This window comes from Cavia porcellus, unplaced genomic scaffold, assembly GCF_034190915.1.
Source record: "Cavia porcellus strain 051 isolate PalLab524CR breed Dunkin Hartley unplaced genomic scaffold, mCavPor4.1 scaffold_22, whole genome shotgun sequence".
NCBI lineage: Eukaryota > Metazoa > Chordata > Mammalia > Rodentia > Caviidae > Cavia > Cavia porcellus.
The window spans coordinates 11,396,316-11,418,441 of NW_026947505.1; the positions used below are offsets into that span (position 1 = coordinate 11,396,316).

At 38.9% G+C, this 22,126-nt stretch overlaps 1 protein-coding gene across 10 annotated transcripts in view; it reads left to right on the plus strand.

The window, feature by feature from the left end:
* The window catches only part of Utrn (utrophin), a 502,327-nt gene that overhangs the window by 339,397 nt on the left and 140,804 nt on the right, over nucleotides 1–22,126 (plus strand). For 8 of the 10 annotated variants that reach the window (XM_023563244.2, XM_063233434.1, XM_063233436.1 and 5 more), the window contains one exon: nucleotides 11,526–11,698. In XM_023563244.2, the coding sequence (XP_023419012.2) occupies nucleotides 11,526–11,698 (173 nt within the window). Of the gene's footprint in view, nucleotides 1–1,262; nucleotides 1,712–11,525; nucleotides 11,699–22,126 lie in introns of those variants that run through there. The other 2 variants (XM_063233439.1, XM_063233440.1) reach the window with 1 other exon arrangement.

The following is a 22,126-nucleotide window of genomic DNA, read 5'->3' on the forward strand; positions in this document are numbered from 1 at the left end:
TGAAAAGTAAACTTAGTTACATTAAGATTAACATCATTCCATTTGTGATGTGTCGCCCTTAAAAGCACTCTACGTTTATGATGAAATGCTACACACAACTAGAGAGACATGTTTCATATGGTCATATGGACAGTCCTGTCCTTCTTAGCTTGGAACAATGTCCATAATCTCAGTACTATGTAATTTGGATTGAGCTTTTTCCTCTAAAGTGATTGCACTTAAAACTTTGTGGAAGATCGTGTCTCTGAGTGATAATTTAACAGCAAAGTGGAAGAAATGTTCAATATAATTGGTTGTTGCTCACGCTGTGAGGACTTTCATTTCTTCTTTTGTCAGAAACAAGTAAACTCACCATATGAAAACAGTCTGAGTGATTTTCAGTGACATCAGTGAGATCAAAGCACTTTCCTTTAAAAGTGTTTTCCCCATCATTTTACCTGTAAAACCGATTTTAAAAAGAATTAATAAAATTCTTCACGCCCATTTTCCTTTGTGACCTGCATTGTGTTGGACACCCACTCCTTTTTCTTTTCATGGGTGGGCTCCCGATGGGAATTTAGATCCTGTGATCCATTCAGCGTGGAGACAATGGAAGAGATACTGTACTGAGGTTTGGGGCAGGGAGGCCTCCAGGAAGTGGGAGTGAGCTTTGCTTCAAACTGTGTGAGGAGTGGTGGAAAGGGAGGATGCTGATTAAAATAATAAACAACTGCTGGAAAGAGAAGTGGGTTACCACAGTGCTGTCAGCGTGCTGCCTGAGCGCAGTTGACTGAGCTTGCTCTCTCTCTCCCGATACACACCCTGCCGAGGGGACCGTGAGATTTGCCGCTGAGAAAACTTTGCTCCGGACCCAGAACAACTTTTGAAACAACTTTAGTGCTACCGAGTTGACAGCATCGCTTAGGCTGGGCCGACCTGGGCAGATGGACTGCAACTAGCTTGGTGGTTACCATAGCAACCTGGGCTGCCTGCGTCTGGGACAGTGGAGACGTGGCCCCTTGCCCTGTTTCTTCAGCTGAGAGTGTCCTCTTCCCTGTTCGAACTCTGCACAAATCATGCTCTCTGGAAAACTGGCTCTTTACTCAGGATTTTAATTTTTTTTTCCTCTCTTTTTTCTTTCTGAAACCAGTCTGAATGGAGGAAGTTGGTAATACTTGGCTTTCTGGCTTTTTCTCTCTCTTTCTTTCCTTTTCTCATGCAAGTTTCCAGGCTATAGCTTTTTTTTTTTTTTTTTTTTTTTTTTTTTTTTTTTTTTTTTTTTTTTTTTGCTGTGTGTAATTGAGACCAAACTCTAAGCTTGGGGCCAGGAGAAAACAGTTGTGGCCTGCAGGTCATTAGTGAGGTGAGCAGAAGGAGATCCAGAGAAAAAGGAGACATGCCAGCCTTGTGGAACGCGGCTCCCAGAAAACGCAGAAGCAGGTCTCTTCCCTGCGACCTCCGAAGTCCATGAGAGAGCGGACCCGGACCCGTGGTGGGGTGGCTAAAATGTCCCAGCGGAAGCTGCTGCTGCTGATGGACCGTAGCGCAAGGGCAAGGCTTGTAAAGGATTTTGCAAAGGATTTTAAGGTATAGCCAGAAAAAGATTGGAGTTTTAGAAGTTGTACGGCGCTGTGTGAAGGAAGTTTGCCAGAAAGATGTATGCTTCAAGGGCTACTGGACGATGATTGGTCTGAACTTCAGCTTACGGGAAGTGCTTGCAAAATTTGAAAAGGTATGCAGAAACAAACTTCATGAATGCCCTCTCTTGCCTTCTTCCTTTTCTTGTCCTTTTTTTTCCTTATACGTTCTGATGGCAGATAGCCTGTTGCCTCCTTTGCTTTTTAAATAAAACTTTTAAAGTATGTATAATGTGAAGATAGTCTTTGAGATTATTTTTTGAGGAACACGTTTTTTCCTTCCATCAGGAGGGCTTCTGCTGATGATGCCTATCAGTTTTTCAATTCTATATCAGATGGGAGCTTTCCTACTCAAACTTGCTGGGAATTTAACTATGATTTATTTTGGGGAGAAAATGAAACAATCACCAAAGCCCAGCAACAAACAGCGGGTTTTGGTGCCAAAGTCTGACTTCATCAGGCATGGGTTCTGTTTTCCATGCCCCTCAGGTTTGTTTATCTCTCCACCGGCCGCCTGCTGAGCTGCTGGTGCAGCTGTCTGAGGATGCAGCTCTGAGGAACAGAGAAGTTGCCTCGTGGTAGTGACTGTGGCATCCTCAATCTGGGGCTGTCCCTTGCCATCTGAGTGGCTGTTTTAACTGTGGAGCACTTGGGGCATGCTGCGGAACTTTACTACTTGGATTAGTAATTTTGGATTCGGTTCTTTTTTCCATAGGAAGGTTCTTGGCATGTGCTGGAATCCAGGCAAGCCTGCCAAATGCTACCTTACATTTCTAGTTAAACAAAACAGAAAACCTCAACCTGCCACTTAAGGGCTCCTGCTCTCTTTATTTAGTCTTTGGATGCCAAGCACTATTCTTTTCGCAGTTTCTACTCTCTAAAGGGAAAGAAAAGACAGAAGGAGGTGGAGTCCTTGCTCCTTGTGTGCACAAATCAACTATTTATCAGTTATTAAAGATGCGCTCTGTGGTTTTCACCATGAATACCCCATGGTTCATTGCAAGTACAAATCTAAGCAAGACTGGATTGAGTCATTAAAAGAATAATGGGGCTTTTTCTTGCAAACCACAACTGCCAAAGGAAAAAGATGTAAAACTAGGCCATTTGAAAGGTCTGAAAGCTTTTCCAAAACAATTGCTGTTATTCCCTCTCTCCCAATGATCGGAATAGTGTGGCGGGAAGAGGGTGGAGAAAGATTTAGCTTCTCCTTGGTGAGGCTCCCCCTGCCATCTCTCTCCACACCCCAACTGCAGAAGTGAGAATTGTGCGGGTGACAGGGGGCGGACTTTGACCTTTCACTTTAATAGGTTGTTAAGCTTTTAAATTCCTGAGAGTAGATGGTTTCCAGTCAGCTTGCTCACCCTTTAGAAGGGGCGGGGAAGGGAAAGAATATCTTCCTTATGGCAGCTGGGAACCGCAGGTGATGAACTTTATGACCATAAAGAGATCTGTTAGGCTGTGTTGTGTAGATTTGTCTGTTTCTTCCTTAAAAGATTTAGGGCGTATATCACATGAATAATTCATTATGTAGACCCCTTGAGAGGCAGAGAGTGAGGGCAATTGCTGGACTTTTTATTGTAATTGCTGCTATTAGTCTTACAGTTTAGGTCTGATTCCAGAGGTTAGGAACCTGTCCTAGCTTCCAGCCGTTTATTGGGCAGAGTTAGATGTTCTGTGGTGGGAGTGTACTGTCTTTAGTGTCTGGATAGTTCATATTCTTATTTTAGTAGTTGAATTGACAGTAAAAGAAGACCACTCGCTTACGTCTGTTGAAGACTTAATTTCTGAATTTTTTTTGAGGCAAGGGCAAATTCAAAGAAGTAATTCTGCAGCATTTCACAGTCAGAGGTTCTCCATGTATATGTTTATTTTTGTGTTGGACACCTTTATAAAAATCGAAATAAGAGCTAATCTCTTTGCCATATTTCATCTGTGTGAAACTGTCATACACGAATACGTTTTCCCCCAGCTCAGAGCTTTTTTAAAAACAAGTCCATTGTGCATTTTCACAAAAGCTGTCTCATATATTGAGTTTATGTTACATCATTTCATTTCCAGGAAAACTGGAGTTATGGAACGATACCTCTGCCTTACACCTAGCAAATATAACTGCAACACTTAATGTCCCCCAAATCTGAAAGCAATAATTCCAGTTTTAGGGAAAGACCAAGGCTTACTGCTCTGATACAAAAGCCTTGGGATAAGTTGAGAAGCTGAGTAGCAGAGGTAGGGATCCATTACTTTCAGTTCCTTTAGTCTTGTCTTAACTTCAGGCAGGGAGTTTCTAGAGACAATCCTAAAACTTCAGTGATTTAATATTTGTCATATTGGCAGTTTTAATTGTTCAGTATGATGTTTATATGTTCACAACCAGGCATCAAAGGTAAGTTTGCTTTTTTCCAGAAGCCATTTGAGGCTTTAAGAAAATCAGGATCCATTGTTAGAAAAGTGGACCTGAATTTTGCTGTGTTCACAAGGGGAGGACAGGCAGCTCAGTGAACCCTCCCGTGCTGGGTATACAGAATTCTGATCAGATGATTAAACTTGCCAGATGAAAGCAGACCTTCTGCAGGTCACAGAGCTAAATCAAAGGGGCTAGTCTACTTGCTGGTTTTAAATTTTAGAGATGTCCAGTGGTTTTGTGATTTTGATTCACATATGAATGTTTGACACATGGTTGAGTATCTAGTCCTGAGATATACCTTGTCAGATTTGTGGTTTTCAACATAGGCAGCATAGGCAAATTGCTCTTGGTGCTTTTTTTCTGATTTCCTAAAAGAGCAATATTGGGAGCGCCTTGGACCCAGGAAGGTGGTAGGATGCACTGTGTTCCCAAAAGGTGACAACTTATCAAGGATCATAATCATGCATACTCAAGAGTGGTACCTGAGAGGAGAAAATTCTTTCCAGGGGAAAGGACCTTGGGCAAGATATGCCTCAGCAAGCAGGTCAGCATTCTCTAATGGAAGTGTCAAGGGTTGTGGCTCAGGGAACCAAGGTGACCTTCTGGAGAGTGTAGACTCACAGTTGACTGGAAACATAAAGAACCTCTCCAAAATCTGGCCTGTGAATTACTTTTCTTGCCACTCTGATCTTCATGAATTAATTTCCTCCCTGAAAGTACTTACTAAAGGAAGTGCAGCTTTGGTGACTATCACACTGTCTTACTGGAGCCATTGGGTTACCTACTATCTTTGTTCCTTTGGCTTAGTAGCCACAGAGGATGGAAGAATAGTTTTCACTCAGTCACATGTTGGTGGCTGTCATCTTTACTAATGTATGTATGCAGCTCTGCTCCTAGATGAGTAATGATAATGGTAGTTCTCCAAAGATTTTGTTTTTATTTTTATTTTGATAGATAATTGTGGCTCTTTATGAGGTACAGACTTGTGTTTTGATACATTTGGACATAGTATAATAGATCAACTTGGACTACTTAGGGTATCCATCATCTCAAGCATTTACCATTTCTTTTCATTTATCACTCTGAATGAGAACATTCGAGTCCTCTCTTCTCGTTAATTTGAATTCTGTGATACATTATTGTTGACTTTAGCCAACAGGAGTGGTTTGTTAAGGTGCACCCGGGTAGCACTGCTGTTTCTGTGAATCCTTCAGAGTGACACTGTGTGGACAGACGCCACCCCGTGCCACCTTTCCTGATGGCATTTACTTCCTTGATGGTGACTCTAATTTTTAAAACTTACACTATGCAACTGTGTTCACTTTGAATACCTAATTTTAAAGCAGATGTGTCCTAGGTGAAACTCAGCAAGCTTCATATTCCAAGGTCTCTTTGTTTAATATTTAGTAAATATTATTGAAGTACCAGGCACTGGTCTGGGCCTAGAAATGGAGTGAATGGGGAGCTTGAGGCTACACAGAGCCTGTAAGGTGGAAGGGCAGCAAGGACGTTTTGGAGGAGAATAAAGTGTACAGTTAAGCACATGTAGAGGGAGTTGGTCTCAGCAGTGGTAGGCTTACTTAATCTGAGTGTCTGTGAAAGCTTTCCTAGAAAATTATTTGCAAACTGAGATTTTTAAAAATGGAGTTCAAGGTGAAGGAAGGGACATTGTGTGTGTGTGTGTGTGTGTGTGTGTGTGTGTGTGTGTGTGTGTGTATGACACTCACGTAAGGGGAAGAGATCCAGAGATTTCTGGGCAATAGAAACTGCTTTGACACTGATCAGGAATGAAAGATGAATCGAGTGCTCCAGGATTGTACTTTAAAATATTTCAAGTGCAAGAATTCATAATCACTTTGTCAAATTTGTTCAGGTTTGATTACACAATCTGATTTTGGGGATTCAGGTGAGACAAAGACTTGACCATCTAAAACATTTAATAAATGCTGTTAAGAAACTAGTGTTTGTGTGCAGATCAAATCTGTTGACATAGGGTACATTTTAGAAAGAGCCAGCTTATTTTAATTTGCTGATTTATAGAGTTTCAGAGACATTTGGGATGGAGTCAAGGATTTGGAGCATTTTTGGGGGGTGTGAAAGATTTTTGTAGCAGTTTTTACTATGTTCAGATTTCAAACGAAGTTTGTTTTTTGGTTCTCTTATTATTGCACGTTAGTTTGTTCAGATTATCATGCAAGTGCAATAAATTGGTAGTTCGATACAATCAGTAATTAGAAGCTTCTACTCTGTTGTCTTGCATATATTTATAATCATAAATAATGGGCAAACAGGGGTTGGGGATTTAGCTCAGTGGCATAAGTGCCTGTCTGGCAAGTATGAGGTCATGAGTTCAATCCCCAGCACAAACAAACAAAAAACCAACCAAACAGTATTACATTCTTTGTACAAAGTCATTCGTCAAGTTATAAAGTCTACTATGGAGCTTTGGGTGTGATTTAATATTGATAAAAACATGATTCAGAGAGTAGTTAAAATCTGAGATTAGTTGTAAGAAAACACAGGTTATAGAATAACAAATTGAATAATTGGTTGAAATCAATAAAGTAATTGAGATAATCGGGTAATTAATTGCAACTACTTATACTTTGGAAATCTCACATGCTGTCTCAATACATATTTGCATATGACATAGTAACCTTTGATGATGACTTTCACTTATTGTATTATTATTTAGGTATATCTGACTTTTGAAACGCTGTGATTCTTCATTTTCAAGTTAAAACTGGCAATAATTTCACTGAGCTCCTGATAATCAATCGTAAACTGTCTCTGAGATCCGGCCTGATTTGTGAAAGGCACAGTAGATTTATTTTCCCCTGATGGTTCACATTGTTTATTTAGCCCGAGCTTTGGGGACTTAATAGGGAAGTTGTTGCTAACCTCACTTCTTCACTTTCAGTAACGGGGTCAAAACTCCTTCAGAGAAAACATTGCTGTGGCCCTGTAGGGTTAGGTAAATATGCCGTGGAAAAATAAACCAGAATGGTGTCAAAGAGACCCAAAGAGGAGGGATCTCTTCCAGCACCGGCCGAACAGGAACACAGAACACTTCTTGGTGGAACTGTGTTTCCTATCAGAAGCTTCCAACAGTTCCATTTATTGTAATCTGGAGAAACATTTTTACTGATTACTACTTAATTATAGACTATTATAAATCAATTTGTATGTGATACTCATTAGAAAGTGTTTGTAGTTCTCATATGGGTTATGGGAATTAGGATATATTCCCATACAAAGACCATGTTGATATTTTATCCATTGTAGAGTTAGTGAAAGAAAGAAAGAAAGAAAGAAAGAAAGAAAGAAAGAAAGAAAGAAAGAAATGAATGCTTTCCTCTCTTTGTGAAGTTTATTTTGACCCCATAGCAGGTGTTGTTTGCAGAAAAAAATTGTTGGTCAGTGATTTAGATCACTGCTAAAATTTCTAGCCATCTTTTGGAGGACTCTTCTGAAAGGTAGTGGTGTTTCTGTAGACGAAATATGCAGTCCTCATTTTCTACAGGTTGTTCTAAACCTTTTCAACTTTCTACTTAAGGTCCAAGACATTTCTCTTGCCCTATTTTCAAATGTTCAACTACTTGACTGTCTTGCTTTAGCCCTGTGTGCACATGACTGACTTGTGTTAAATGCTCAGAAGAGCGTGGCTTTGTGCTTTGAGATAGATTACACTCCCATTCTAATTATTAGCAACCATTTGGCGCTATTTAACCTTCAGACAAGCTGGCAGGTGACAGAGGTGAACATCAGCAGGTCTGGGTCTCCAGCTGTGCAGCTAGAGTAATCCTTCTTTCAGGAGACTTTATTTTAGCATTTGATGCTGCATCAGGGTTGTGGTCTGTAGCCTCCCATGCTGGCATCCTGCTTTTAAAAGCTGTGTATCATTGCACAGTGATTTGTGAAAGAACATGATTTATGAATTGTGTTTAATTCTAAATTTTCAGTGAAAACTTACATGCAGCTTTGTGCACAGGTTTCTAAGTTTTAGTTTCCCATTTAAAAAAATTTTAAGTGGAAACATTGAGCAAAATGATTACTACATTCCATTCCAATTCTTTGTTTTCTCTTAACACTACAGTGATTAATTTGCCAGTTAATGGAGACAAACCTATCCATAGGTTTATTTGTGTATTGTTTGCACGTTTATCCATGTATCAGCTATATGTCTTATTTTACATTAGACTCATTCTTTGTAACAGAATCTGTAAATGATACAGAAGGGCCAAGAATATGATTTTCTGCTTTTAGGAGCCTTTAGCATACTTGGCAAAGTAAATATGCCAGCAAAGGTTAAATTAGAGAATAATGTATGCTGATTTCCTTTTCTTTGATCATTTTCTTGTTATTGATTTGCTTTCTCAATTGATGGTGTGTGGAAGGGTTTTCCACATACTGAAAGGTGCAATCCAACATGAGTATGTGCTCCTTGCTAGCACTCTTAAAGCGTGTTTTATAGAAGTCCTTCCCATCGTTGGTTGGGCCAGTTTACAGTTCTGCTGTTTTAGTCCACTCACCATTCTTTCCACGGTGAAAACACATTACCTGACTGGAATTGAGGAGGTAAATTTACTTCATGGCACCCTAACTTTCTGATGCTGGGGAAAGTTCTTATTTATGCATTTGATGCCCTCTATCCTTCTGCTTCTCTTGAATATAAAAGCAAATAGTCTGATCACAAGTGGTTTGAGTTGCCTTGTGATTTTGGGTGTGGGCCACTGATCTTGATGTTTAGAAACTTACATAGGAAATTCTCTACTGTTCTTGGCAGTAGAGAATCAAGAGTTGTTTTCCTGGTTATGCCATTGAGCTTCTGAAGAAAGACGGCAGTCGTGCAAATAAGAGGTCACGGTGAACATTGCCTTCTAACCTTTAATGTGTAGCTCTTGAGGTCCCTTCAAATGCATTTCAGGATAGAAAAATAGACTAGTTTCATGCCAGGAACCAGACTAGTGGAAGAAACTTAGCACGCTGTTGTCTCCTGCTGCCTCGTCCATTTCTGCTTTTCATTGCTTGGATTAGGCAGCGTTGTGTGTGGAAAATGACAGTCTCATCGTTATCTTAGTTTTAGGTGCTTCAGATAGAAACTTGATGAAATAAAAAGATGGTTGAAAGTTCTTTGTACAATCTCTTAAATAGCATATTTCCTGGCGTGAAACTAGTCCATTTTTGTCACTCGTGAGATGAACACAAATTCTATTGACACCTCTTACAAGATTTATGATTCAGCAATCTCAGGTTTTGCTCAGGGGTTTAGGCCTGATTCTTCACCACAGATCACACTTTGCAGATGGACTTGGTTTAACTTTGCCACTTAGGGTCACATAGCTTCAGAGATCAGTGGAATTGCAAATGCATAGTTCTTGTAGGCAGTGTCAATCAAACGTTGTGTTCATCTCATCCACTCTTCGAATCTGACTCTGTTAGCAGCAAGGTAATCATCACAAGTCTCATCAGAAGTGATAATAGGGCAGTGATACCTTCCAAACGTTAGTAATTGCTGTAGTGAGTTATGAGAGACCTTTCTGTAAATGCTTCTGGTTAGTAAAAGCCTGTGGGTAATTGAAGCATGGTCACTTAGATGTAGGTCTTAAAGTCTTGGTTCTTGATGGATACTGAACAGAAATGAGTTTTAAATGAATAAAAGCCTTCTGGGTGTCTAGTGAACTTCTGTGTAAATTATTACGATGCCATTTGAATTGGAGAAACGTAAGAGAGAGGTTTAGTCAGTTTGTGTTACTGTAACAGGATACCTTGAATTAGGCAGCCTATATACAATGGAACCTTGTTTCTCACAGTTCTGGAGTCTGGGAAATCCAAGATCAGGGCACTGGCAGATTTGGTGTCTGGCAAGGGGCCACTTTCTGGTCCACAAGTATTGCCTTCTGGCTAAAAGGTAGAAGCAGCGAGGCTGCTGTGGGAGGCCTCTCTAATAAGGACCTACTCATCTGCGAAGGGCCCGCCTGCGATAACCATGGCATTCTGGGTTAACATTTCAATGTACAGCCTTTGCAGGGTCACAAACATTTAGACTATGGTAGAGGCTTATAAGGGAAAACCTAAGATGAGAAGATGATGCAATTATTGTGTTGTAAAAGTTTGCTGCATTTTGCTGTTTCAGATTCATTTGTGTATTTCTCAGAGGAGTTGCTAATGCAAGTTCTATTATTGCCATAGACACCAGTACCCACCTTTGTGGCCCGTGCTGGTGTCTGTTTCAGTGTTCACACTCACTGGTTGATTGTCAGTGGCTGTCACACCAAAGCTAGTCACCTCTGGGTTGCCTCCATTTAATTCAGGATGGAAAGATATATATATATATATATGAAATAGCATAATGAGAGAATAATAAAATGATTGATTTAGTTAATTGCAAAAAGAAGTCTTACTTTTTTATAGAAACATTTTGAGGGGCTGGGATATAGCTTAGTAGCAAAAGCACCTGTCTGACAAATGCAAGATCTTGAGTTCTGTTTCCAGTACCAAAAGCAAAAAAGAAAAAAACACCTCCCCCCAAAAAAAAGAAAGAAAAAAGAAACGTTTGAAGAAAAATGTCAGAGGAGTATAACAAAAAGTAAAATTACCAGTAAACTTCACAGACATTAGATTAGTTTTGTTTTTTTTAAAAAATCTTTTAATGTATAACTTTTCACTTACATGTAACTCAGTTATATACGATAACTTAAATGTCTACATTAAAAATTAAGTTATGCATAAGTACGTGCTTCTGTTTTAAAACTATTACTCAATGTGTTAAATATTTCTATTATTTAACATTCTTAGGTAATTTTTACAATAGTTTTACATTTTTCTATAATCTGCTGAATGCTTCCTTAAAACTATGGACCAAATTTTATTATTTATAATTTTCATTTTATTCATCTTCAACTAAAATTCATAAAAGTTAACTTTTTCTATTTAATAGGAGAAAAAAGTATTTTATTAGTTTTCTTACTGAGGATGATCTTGAATACAAAAATATTGCTTAAAATTTTAGAATAAATTTTACAAGATTAAAAGGGCAAGCTACTTAAAAGTTTGTTTGAAATAGGAAAAATGTTTAAAATTATACAAGAGAATGACGTAAGGAAACTCCAGATTTTTAGGGAAGTTTTACCCATGTGGAAAAGGAAGAAAGAATCTAAATAATACGTAACATTCAAAGATTGAACAATGACAATTACATAAAAACTCAAAAATTGCTCATTGACTCTGGCATACTAACATTTCACTTAATGGTGCATGAAATTTAGATTACAATCTGTTGTGTTTTTAAAATGTGGAAGATCAACATATTGAAGATTTAAAGACTTATTTTCAGTGTGAGAGTTATGGAAATGCTAAGTCATTATCATTTAATTCAGGTTGAATTATTTTCCTTTAAAGCAACTCATCTGCAAATCCAAAAAATAACAAAGCTTTACATAGAAATGACAAGTAATGTTGAGCTAATACCTACCATTTGCGTTATCTCTTGTTTTTCTCTTCAGGACATCCAGGCGGAAATTGATGCCCATAATGACATATTTAAAAGCATTGATGGAAACAGGCAGAAGATGGTGAAAGCTCTGGGGAATTCTGAGGAGGCTACTATGCTTCAGCATCGACTGGATGACATGAACCAAAGATGGAACGACTTGAAAGCAAAATCTGCTAGCATCAGGTCAGGAGAGACAACATCTAACGAAAAAACAAAGGCTGGCAAATTGTTGTATTTTTATAGATTAGGAAGAAAAGGGCAGTAGACCACCAGGGCTGCTCTTTCAAAGTAGTTTAAGATTTAAAAGCAAAATTTGTTTTCATGGTTATATTGTTAGCCCCATTCATGCATGTCCAGGGCTCTCTGCCTCTTGTTGCTGACTGTCCAAAGATGCCCATATTATATTTTAAACTATGTAATACTGCTCATAACAATTCTACCAACATCTGCTAATGTCTAGGTTTTTACGTTGGTAACAAGGACTGTGTTAGGTTGTATGCAAACATTAATTAGTACATTCTTATGCTGCATGGCAAAGGTTATGTCAGTGACCAAGAGCGTATACAGTGCGTGGTCCCACAGAAATACGTTGCTAGCAATGTCATAGCCATCTTAGTTTGTATAATTCTATTCTATGGTGTTTGCACAATGAGAGAAGTACTTAATGATGTGTTTCTCAGAATGTACCGCTTTAGTGACATATGACTGTTCTTGGAAAATTCTAGTAAAACGGATTGTAAAAATCCTTTCTTACATGAGGAAACGAGGTTTAATGACAATAAGGAACTTGCCAAGTTTTTGAGCTAGTAAGTGCTGAGCCAGAACTTCAGTCTAAATCTTTGGACTCTGACTTTGAACATGTTCTTTTTTTAATCCATGATTTTTATTTTCTTTTTTGTGTTGCTGGGGATCGAACCCAGGGCTTTCTGTGTGCAAGGCAAAAAGCTGTGCCACTGAGCCACATTCCCAGCCCTTTGAACATACTCTTGGTTCATCATGTTGTATTTTTGATCAAATTGAAGATATATTTAAAGAGAACAAAAATTTCTTATTGACACCAAAATGGAAAACTGACGATACATATCTGCATTTGGAAAGAATATTAAATAAGTATGAGCCTCAGGGCCAGAATTCTTACTAGGGAAAGACCTTGAAAAATTATCCAGCATGATAGAATGATTAGTGTTAATGGGGGTCAAGAATATTTTAATAGTTGGTAGGCAGTTTCTCATTAGGTGTAAGTTTATAAGATACTGACTAAAGAACATGCTATTCAGCAAAAATTCAAAGCAGAATGTCCATGGAGCGTGATAGATCAGTTTCTCCTGCTGTAACATTATATTTCATCCACAGCCTTAACAATTGATCTTGGACTTGATTCTTTAGCTCTACTGTTAGTTCTCTGATTGTAGGCAAATTACTTAGTAACTTGTATCTTAAAATATCAAACTGTACTTATTTTTGCAATAATCATTGGGATGATTTGATAGGACCTTAATCTCTGTGGAGTCTGTCCACTAAGCTGCCAGTCTTTGTAGCAGCTAGTTCATCTTTTCATACACAGAGTGTGTTCAGGTGTCTGCTTCAGCGGATTTTGAGATTGCATCCAGTAACTTCAAAGAGAGCAGAAGTCTTCAATGATTATGTATTACATATGAATTTTTTATTTTCTTTCTGATGTGATGTTGTAGATTTAGCTATTACTCCTCTGTCCAGAGATTCCACTGGAAATGATGTCAACATTAGCAAACTGTACTTTTTAAACAGGACAATAATGAGGGGGCATTGTACACTGAGAAACTGTGCTCCAGTAAGACTTTTAATGTTCAACTGGCGAGATCTCATCAGCTCGCAACTTTCTGTTCCTCATAAATGTAAGCAAATAAAAAGGTTAAAAACATTACAGAGGAATGCACTCATTGAGGATCTAGTGAAACAGAAATCTCAGCTAATGAACTAAAAGCCGTAGGACTGGCTGTGGTGAAGATTGTGTACACTTTTATAAAGGCCTGCATGATAAAACAGATCATTCCAAGTGGAAAGCTACAGGGGAAAAAAAAGTCTTGGGCTTTCTTGGGAGTTTGTCCCCATACCTATAAAATTACATTTGTTTTTTTAACCTATAAAAAAGAACTCATATAGTACAGATGGAATAATACTTAATAAGCACGTCAATAGTATTTTTAGAAGATAGAGAATATGCTTGTATTGGTAAACTTCTGCCAGATCAGACATTCTGGTAAAATATAATAATGAATCAATATGAGAGTGAATCAAAATAATCACCTTATAGCCTACCTCAGGAGATTTACATATTCTTTTAAGCATTTAATGGAAACTTAGTTCTATGCTTAGGATATTGCTAATTACAAATAGAGAGTCGGTGCCCCTAAGGGCTCACAGACCAGTTCACGTTAAGGTAGAGCCCATAGGACAGAGTGGTAACGTTCACTTCAGATATTAATGAGAGCCTCAGAAAAAAGGTGATTCCGAGGCAGAGCTTTTGGAGGGTGTGGAGCTCTTCCTCAGACTCAGTGAGGATGAGGAGGAGCATCTGTACAAAAGGCTTAAAGTAATAAATTTTCATAGAATTTAGCAAGTTCATTGTTGCTGAGAAGATACTTGCTGGAGGTGTGGTAGGGAAGAGACTGTAGCTAGAATAAAGGTGAAGAGAGAGGTAAGACTCAAATCATAGAGCCTCGGAGTGTAACAAGCTCTGTTCCCCTGGTGGTGGGATTTGGAATTGTTTGGGCAACTAAGTTCTTTTTGAACTTTGGAGAGATCTCTGTCTTACGACCATGGAGCATGCATTGCAGGAGCCTAGTTTTGGAGCCAGGCAGATCTGCTAAGTGATCCTTTCAGCTTCTAAGAAAAGGAAGAGCAATTGGATGAATTTAGTTTGCCTTATGGAGGTACTGATGAGGTGTCCAGCAGCAGGTAGAAGTAGCCACAGGATGGATACATGCTTTTCAAGAGAGAGATGTAGGAGCAGCAGACAGGTCGGGAGGGCGGATGTTAACCGAGAGAAGGGACAGGTAACCGTTGTGAGTTAACCATTCAACAGGCTGAAACATAAGAAGAAGGCAAAGCATAGAGGCTTGAGAAGCCTTGATGTGTAAGGAATAGGTGAAGGAAAGGGGAAGCTTGCACAGGAAACTGGAAAGTATCTGTCTTTGAAGAGGAGATTGTCAAAAGCTAAGGAAAGAAGACGTTCGGTGGGAAGGAAATAGGTCATAACATCAGCTGCTGGAGGAAGGGAAGAAGATCAGGATTATATCATCCAGAAGAATGCTGGTCAATGCTGGTCTTTGCTAGAGGAAGGCATGGTAGCACATACTTCTAAGCCTAGCTACTTTAGAGGCTGAGGTAAGAGGACCAGAGGTTCAAAGCTCACTGGGCAATTTAGCAAGGCCAGGAGACATAGCTCAGTGCAGAGGCCTTGGGTTCAGTCCACAGATTTAGGGGTGGGGCAGGGATGGAAAGAAGTTGTGCAGGGTGGTGTTTAGTGGTGTTGCAGTCTGAGCTAGACTAACTGCTTTCAAACACTGGCTTTGCCACTTAGGAGGGTGCCACTTAGAAGGGTGCCACTTAGAAGGGTGCCACAGGTTACTGCCCTCATATATGCCGCTCCTTCCTCGTATGTGAATTAAGAGCACCCTCCTTTGAGGGCTGGCATGATGATCTCATGCAAAGGGCTTACAACAGCAGTACATGCTAAGTGCTCCATAACTGGTAGCAAATACTCTTCTCATGGATTGTCACTTGGTTAGGGACTCGTTAATTCAAAAGAGAGAAACTCAGCCTACATTACCTTTCTTTCTTTCTTCTTCTTTTTTTTTTTTTTTTTTTATCTTATCCTCTAATGTTGGGAATTTTAGGGAAGATCCCCAGTGTCCATTTTTCCTGGCAGGAGTCTGAACAAGTATGAAACAGAAATGTGATCCACATCACCAGAACTGTAATGTTGGGGAAATCCTGCCAGAGGCCAGGAGGAGGACAGAGCTTCCAGTGTGAGCTCAGCAGGGCTATTCAGAATGACTGAACCCCAGAATGACACAGAATTCCTAGCAGTCAGTCTCTGGTCAAGGAGGCTTCCCAAGAGAGACCCTCAAATAGAAGAGTGCTTTGAGGGTCTATTATGTCCAGGTTCTCCTGTGTCTATAATATTTCTGTAAACTCTTCTGTTTTCTTCTCCAGTTAAAGTTGCCTTTTCTGTAACTGTCTGCTTTGCTTGAAGCACTTCTTCATAGACGTTTATGTCACCACTTTCCTAGAGGCTCGTGGAGAGGAATATTCTGAATAATTATCAGTGCTGTAGACCCCAAGCAGCAGAATGCCAGCCACAAACTGGCACCAGCAGGTGCTGTGGCTGAAACCAGAGTCCTGCCACACAGGGATAAGAGGGAAACTGGCAGCCTCTCAGGTACTTCTTAAATGCTGCATCTCCATCTCCTGTCCTTTTCTCCTGAGATGTGCTGCCTGCATTATCCCAGCCTTCGTCATCTTATTCCTGCCCCCTCCTGACCTGTGGGAGCTGCTCTGCGTGTCTGCTTGACCTTGACCCCTTCTTTACTGACTCGTCACTGTCCTTTTCCTGACTGTCACTCCTGTGGTTGGTGTCCATACTGGCAACTTTTATTTTAATTCCCAAGTTTCTTTTTACTTTACCTCTAATGTCCTTTATCCCGAAGTCACATAGACTCAGGCATCCTGGGACTCAAGCAGGACCTTGGTGCCCTGAGATGATCTGTCTCTGGGAGACTTAAGAGCACACACATCTTCTTGGGCTCCACTGCACTCCTGTCTGAATGTGCAATCAAGTGTATCAAGTTAGAGTTGTGTACCCCACATCCGTGAGGCAATACTCCTTTATACCAACGTTATCGGTCCTCTCTTCAGTTGCTTATTCTATCCGTGGACCATTGACCTGCTATTATCTAACTGTATAATTTTATCCAGTATACAGATCATAAATTGACCATACTCCAACTACCTGTAGAGAGTTCACAAATTTACATCTTTCAGTATTTCCAACTGTGGAATTCTTGGCTTTGTTTTAATTTTTCCTTATCTTCCTGAACTTGCTAATCTCTAGCTGTTTAAGTCTTTCCACATTTCTCCCTCTACCAACATGTTATTCCCAGCTTGGAGCTCATGGTAAGACATCTTGGTGAAGTCAGGACTGATCTCATTGTCTCTTCTCCAGCTTGAACTTTCTTTTCCAGCTTCTGACACCAATGACGACGATAACCTTTCCCTGTGAGTAATCTTGGGCTGCCAAGTGCTGCCCTGACAAATGTAAAATAACGTTTCTTCTGTAATTGGACACTTGCTACTTATGATTGGTGAGGTGATTCCAGATGGCTTTTTAAAAAATCATATTCACCACATCCCTATTTAAAGGATTATGGTTCCATTTTAGCCCCAAACCTGCCTCTGCAGGTGGCTTTACCTCACTCTTTTCCAAGGAGGAGGTCATCTGACTGATGCTTTTCTGCTCCGTGGAGGATGTAATATTCATGGATTCCGTGTTTTCACTCATGTTTTGATTGTGCTGAAGTAGATATTGTCATGGCAGAGAACATTTGGCACCATTTCCTGCCACTTTTAGGAAAGAGGATAGCTGCCAAAGATCATAATAAGAATATTTATGTGCCCAGTCTACCCTAAGTGCTTCATTTGCCCTACCTCCTGCAGGGTGTGTGCTCATTGAGAAAATGTAATAATGTGAGGCTTAATATCTTAAGTAATATTTTACAGTCTTTTTTGATGACCATGATCAAGCTTTTAAATTGCTAGAATCCAATGTGCCGAATGTTATTTAGCAATCTGGAAATAACACAGACAATTTGGTATTTCATGGTAGATTGGGATAAGAGAGATAGTTAAAGATTTGAAACTTCAGCTAGAAAATGTGGTCTTAGGGATTTCGATAATATTTTATACTCCCTGTGAAGTATGAATGGGAAATCTACAAATATATTCAGTGCCATGAATGACATGGCTTAAATTTTTACGTTAAATTTATTTCGTGTAAGATGATATTAATTATCCACTTATCAGCTTAATAATGTTTAATACAGGTCCTTATTAACATATGGTTTCAAAGGCCAGGAAAGTTGTCAAATCTAATGAAAACAGAGTTCAAAGATAAAATTCTATCTTTCTGTTCTTTTATGATCCTCTTAAAAATTCAGGGCACCATTTTAAAAGCCCTTAGAAAAAATTAATCTTTTAACATCATCATTTACATCTACATCATTTACAACCACATTTTACAATGTCATTGTCACCAGTTTTAGCCTTAGGAACCTATTTTCTTAATCATATTATAAAACTACTAATAAAATCTCCTTTTACCAAATCTAATAGAGGAAGACTCTCTTGCTTTATTCTTGTTTTTCCCTGGAGCAATACGTTCCAGCGAAACTTTCTGTCACGATGAAAATGTATCATCTGTACTGCTGTGGTCAGTGGAGTACCCACCAGCCATGTGTGGCATAATCAGGTACATACAGTGCAGCTAATAAAACTGATGAACTGAATTTCAAATTTTATTAATTGCAATCAAGCTAAATTTAAATAGCCACCTGTTGCTGGTGATTGTCATACTAGAGGCATAAATTTAGGGTTGTTTTCAGTACAGACTAACTTATGTGAGAACTTGATTGTTTTCTTCTGGTAGGCCTTTTTTTTGTCTTTTTTTTTCTTTTTAATCGGTACCAGCAATCGAACTCATGACCACAGACTTGCAAGGCAGGCAGTTAAGCCACTGAGCTAAATCCCCAGCCCCTTTTCTGGTAGGTTTTAATTCCTTTCTGAAGACCAGAGAGAGTGGTTTCTACATAGTTACTTTTCTACTATATGTAAATAATTAAGTACCATTTGGGGGGATCTTTTTATGTTACCTGTTATTTTTTGCAGTAATTAAGGTATTTTCATTATGACCCTGTTTATTACCTATAGGTTTTACTATAAATCAGAAAGCAATTACATTTGTAGAACAAATGCCAAATTTATTATCTTCTGCAGTAGGAGGTACTGTATCTTTGTCTCTTCTGAATTTGGGCCATTAAGTCTTTGTTAGATCTTCTTTCCAAATGTATTCTTACCTATCCGTAGATCTATCTGGGCAGTTTCTGTTGGTCCTCTTAAATGCTGTACGTGGTAACAGCAGTATAGCAGAAAGAGTTTGGACTTTGGGTTAGATTCCAAATTCTTACATTTTCTGAAGACGTCCCCACCTTCCCTGTGCCATAGTTCCACATACCATTATGGCCAGGTTTCCTGTCTTGGGGAAGCTTTGCTTTACTGGCATTTCTTTTACTTTGGACTAAGAACTGTTCACTGCATTTCTTTTTCTCAACCAGTGGGTACTTGACAGCAGAGTGAACACTATATATATATATATATATGTTTTGAAAAAATGAAAAACAATTTTCTTTTAGCAACTGCCTTTCCACTTACACTATTTTATTTCATATCTTCACATTGGAGAAGGATTGATAATTTGCTTGAAGATACAGTTTTGTGCAAGGAGAGACTTGGTAATTTAAAACAAATGTTAGTTAGTGGTTTCTATCGTAGTTGCTTTTCTCCTATATGTAAATAATGAAGTACCATTTTGGAGGATCTTTATCTTCTGACAAGTTTTTGTGTTCTATATGTTTTCGAATCCCTATGTACTTTAAATTGTAGTAAAAATGACAATATTTAAAGAATGACAACTAGCAGGAAAGTTCAGCTGAGTAGACATCATTGTAGGTTGGTTTTCCAGTTAGTGAGAGTGCCTATTGCTTTATACACATGAAGTACCCAGAGAGTGAATTGAAGCAGTTAGAAAGTTAGGATAAGCGAATGAGAGCCCTCAGATACGTAGTTAGAGAAATTAGTGTTTTAAATGAAGATTCAGTAAACATGATTGATGACCTGTTACCTGTGATCTTGGGAGACTGAAGTTTTAAAATGTTTATAGTAACATTGAGAAAGTACAACAAACCAAATAGAAATTAATTTTTTTCTTACAAAAAATTCAGCCCACTGCCCAGGAAAAGACTTTCATCTTTCAAGATGAAAGATGAAAATGATTCAGGAACACTGAAGGCTACTACAGAAGCATGCATTTATATGAGCATATGGTAGTAATCCACTGAACTCAGAGGTGTGTCTATTGGAAAATAAATAGAGCAGATTTGCCAGAAAGAGATGCTGCCAAACAAGCTTGCTTTTTTACTATGAGAAAGTAAAGATGCAAAGAAATAAGTACTCCAATCTTTTCTAATTTCAAAGCCACCTCAGCATCTCTTTAAAAAAATACTGGCTTCATCTTTATAGATAGCCCTTCAGGTGGTGAATGTGGTTAAGGTTCAGTGATCCATTTTATCGTTTCTGTGCTGTCAAAAGCATTAATTGCATTGGAAAAGATGTTTGAGTGCTCTTCAATACATGAGTGCAACTGATTGCAAAGGAATATAATGTGTGGCTCAGTTATTGATTAATGAGTGGAAATTCAGATTTCGAAGATGCAGGATCAAATCTGAAATAGAGGTCAGGGTGCAAGCATCAGTTCTTTGCCCATGGAGACATCAGTCACTTTTTCACCAAATGAAGACCTCTGATTTCTCTGACTTGTGTTTTGTGTTTTAAAATATTGGGAAGAAATTGCAGCAGCTCAGTCACAAGGACTAGCTGAAGCATGGCTTATAACTACAGAGTTTTCAGTTAATGTTATTGGAATTACTGAGTTTTGCTCTATGACAAGTGAAATTATTGTTTATCAGGGAGAGGTAATTACATATTTAGACTAAAATTAATCAATAGGAACACAGAGAAACTGGAGTTCAAGCAGAATCAGGACATTGTGAAAGCACAGTAAATTGAGGTCAGTCAGCACCTGTGGAGCAAACAATAGTAAATGTAAGAAAATAAAATACATTTTCTATCATATAATTCTCAGAGAGAATTACTTTTAAAATACTTTGAACATCCTTCTGTGTTCAGATTATTTTTATTATAGTATGCAGTGCTAGCTTTCCATCACTGTGAGGAAATACCTTAAAAAAATCAACTTTTTGAGGGGCAGTATTAGAGTGTGAACCTAGGCTTTTGCACTGAGTTACATTTGTAGTCCTTTCTTATTGAGGCAGAATCTCACTAAGTTCCTAAGTTGCCCAGACTGGGCTAGTGTATATGATCCTCCTGCCTCAGCTTCCCAGAATGCTGGGATTATAGGAATTTGCCACCATGCCTGGATGAAAATAAACTTTAAGGAAGAGAAAGGTATATATGGTTTCCGAGGTTTTAGTCCATGGCTGCTTGGCCCTATTGCTTTTGGACCCATGGTGTTAAAGTATATCATGGTGAGGAGTGCCCGATGGAGGAACCTGCTAATCCTATGCTGACTAGGACGGAAGGAAGAGACTGGTGTCCCAATGCTGCCTGCTGATGTTGTCCCCAATGACCTAACTTCCTTCCACGAGGCTCTGCCTCCCTACAGCAGCAAAAGGTGGTGACCAGGCCTTCAGCATGTGATTCTTTGGGTGGCATTTAAGATCCAGACTCTAACACAAACATACCATCTTTGATTAATACATAGAACGTTTGAGTTGAGTACTTTATCTCATATTAAACTATTGAAGTGAAACTGTAAATAGATTTTAAGATATTCGGCCTTTTACATGTAACTGTATAAGAATACTAGTTCATGGTATCTTAAACGATATATAAAACTTCAATTATTTAATAGTTTTATGGTTATGATGTTTTCAATTAGACCTGAAGAGAAATTGCTAGAATAGAGATTTCTAGTTCTGAAAAACTAGAAACTTTTGAACATGAACTTTTTTTTTTGTCTTTTTTCTTTTTATCGGTACCGGGGATCGAACTCAAGACTGCCTGCTTGCAAGACAGGCGCTTATGCCGCTGAGCTAAATTGCCAGCCCCAACCATGAACTTTTTAATAAAATATCATCTTGTTGAATATCTGTTGATGGCAGTACCACCTAATATGATAAACAAGTAAACATTTATTTGAGTTAGCTGTGAATTGAGCTATGAATTTTGACACAGATGTTCAAATCACATTTTAGCAAGGAAAATACTGTACTGTGAGGTCTGCAGACAGTAGTTGCTGTGCCTGTTGGTTGGTTCCATAACACTTGGTAAAGGAATCAGATTGTAATGGCAGTGAAGTGGGAGTGATGTTTGAAGATATGAAATGTGGCTTACAGAGGTTTCTTGTAGGTGAGTTTGCCCCAAATAAGTCCTTTGTTCTTCCTAGGTCTTCACCTTTTGCAAACTGTCATATAATGAGGCTGTGTCTGTGTCTGTCGATCTCAGATCTAAACCTGAAAGATCATGGAAAGTCAAGGAAATTCCCTTGTACCACATTGGGGTTTAAGCCACATCCACTAGGGATGATGTATCCTTGAGGAAAGCCCAATCCTGTGAGTCTGGAACTTTTCCTTACTGACCCAAATTTTCAAATCAGCTGTCTGTGGACCTGAGTCTGGGTATGTGGGATTTTTCCAAGGCCCTAACAAGAGCAAAGAGAAATTTGTGCTTTGATTTTATTGTACTTCTGTTTCCAAGTGCTCTTGCTCTTACTGGAAT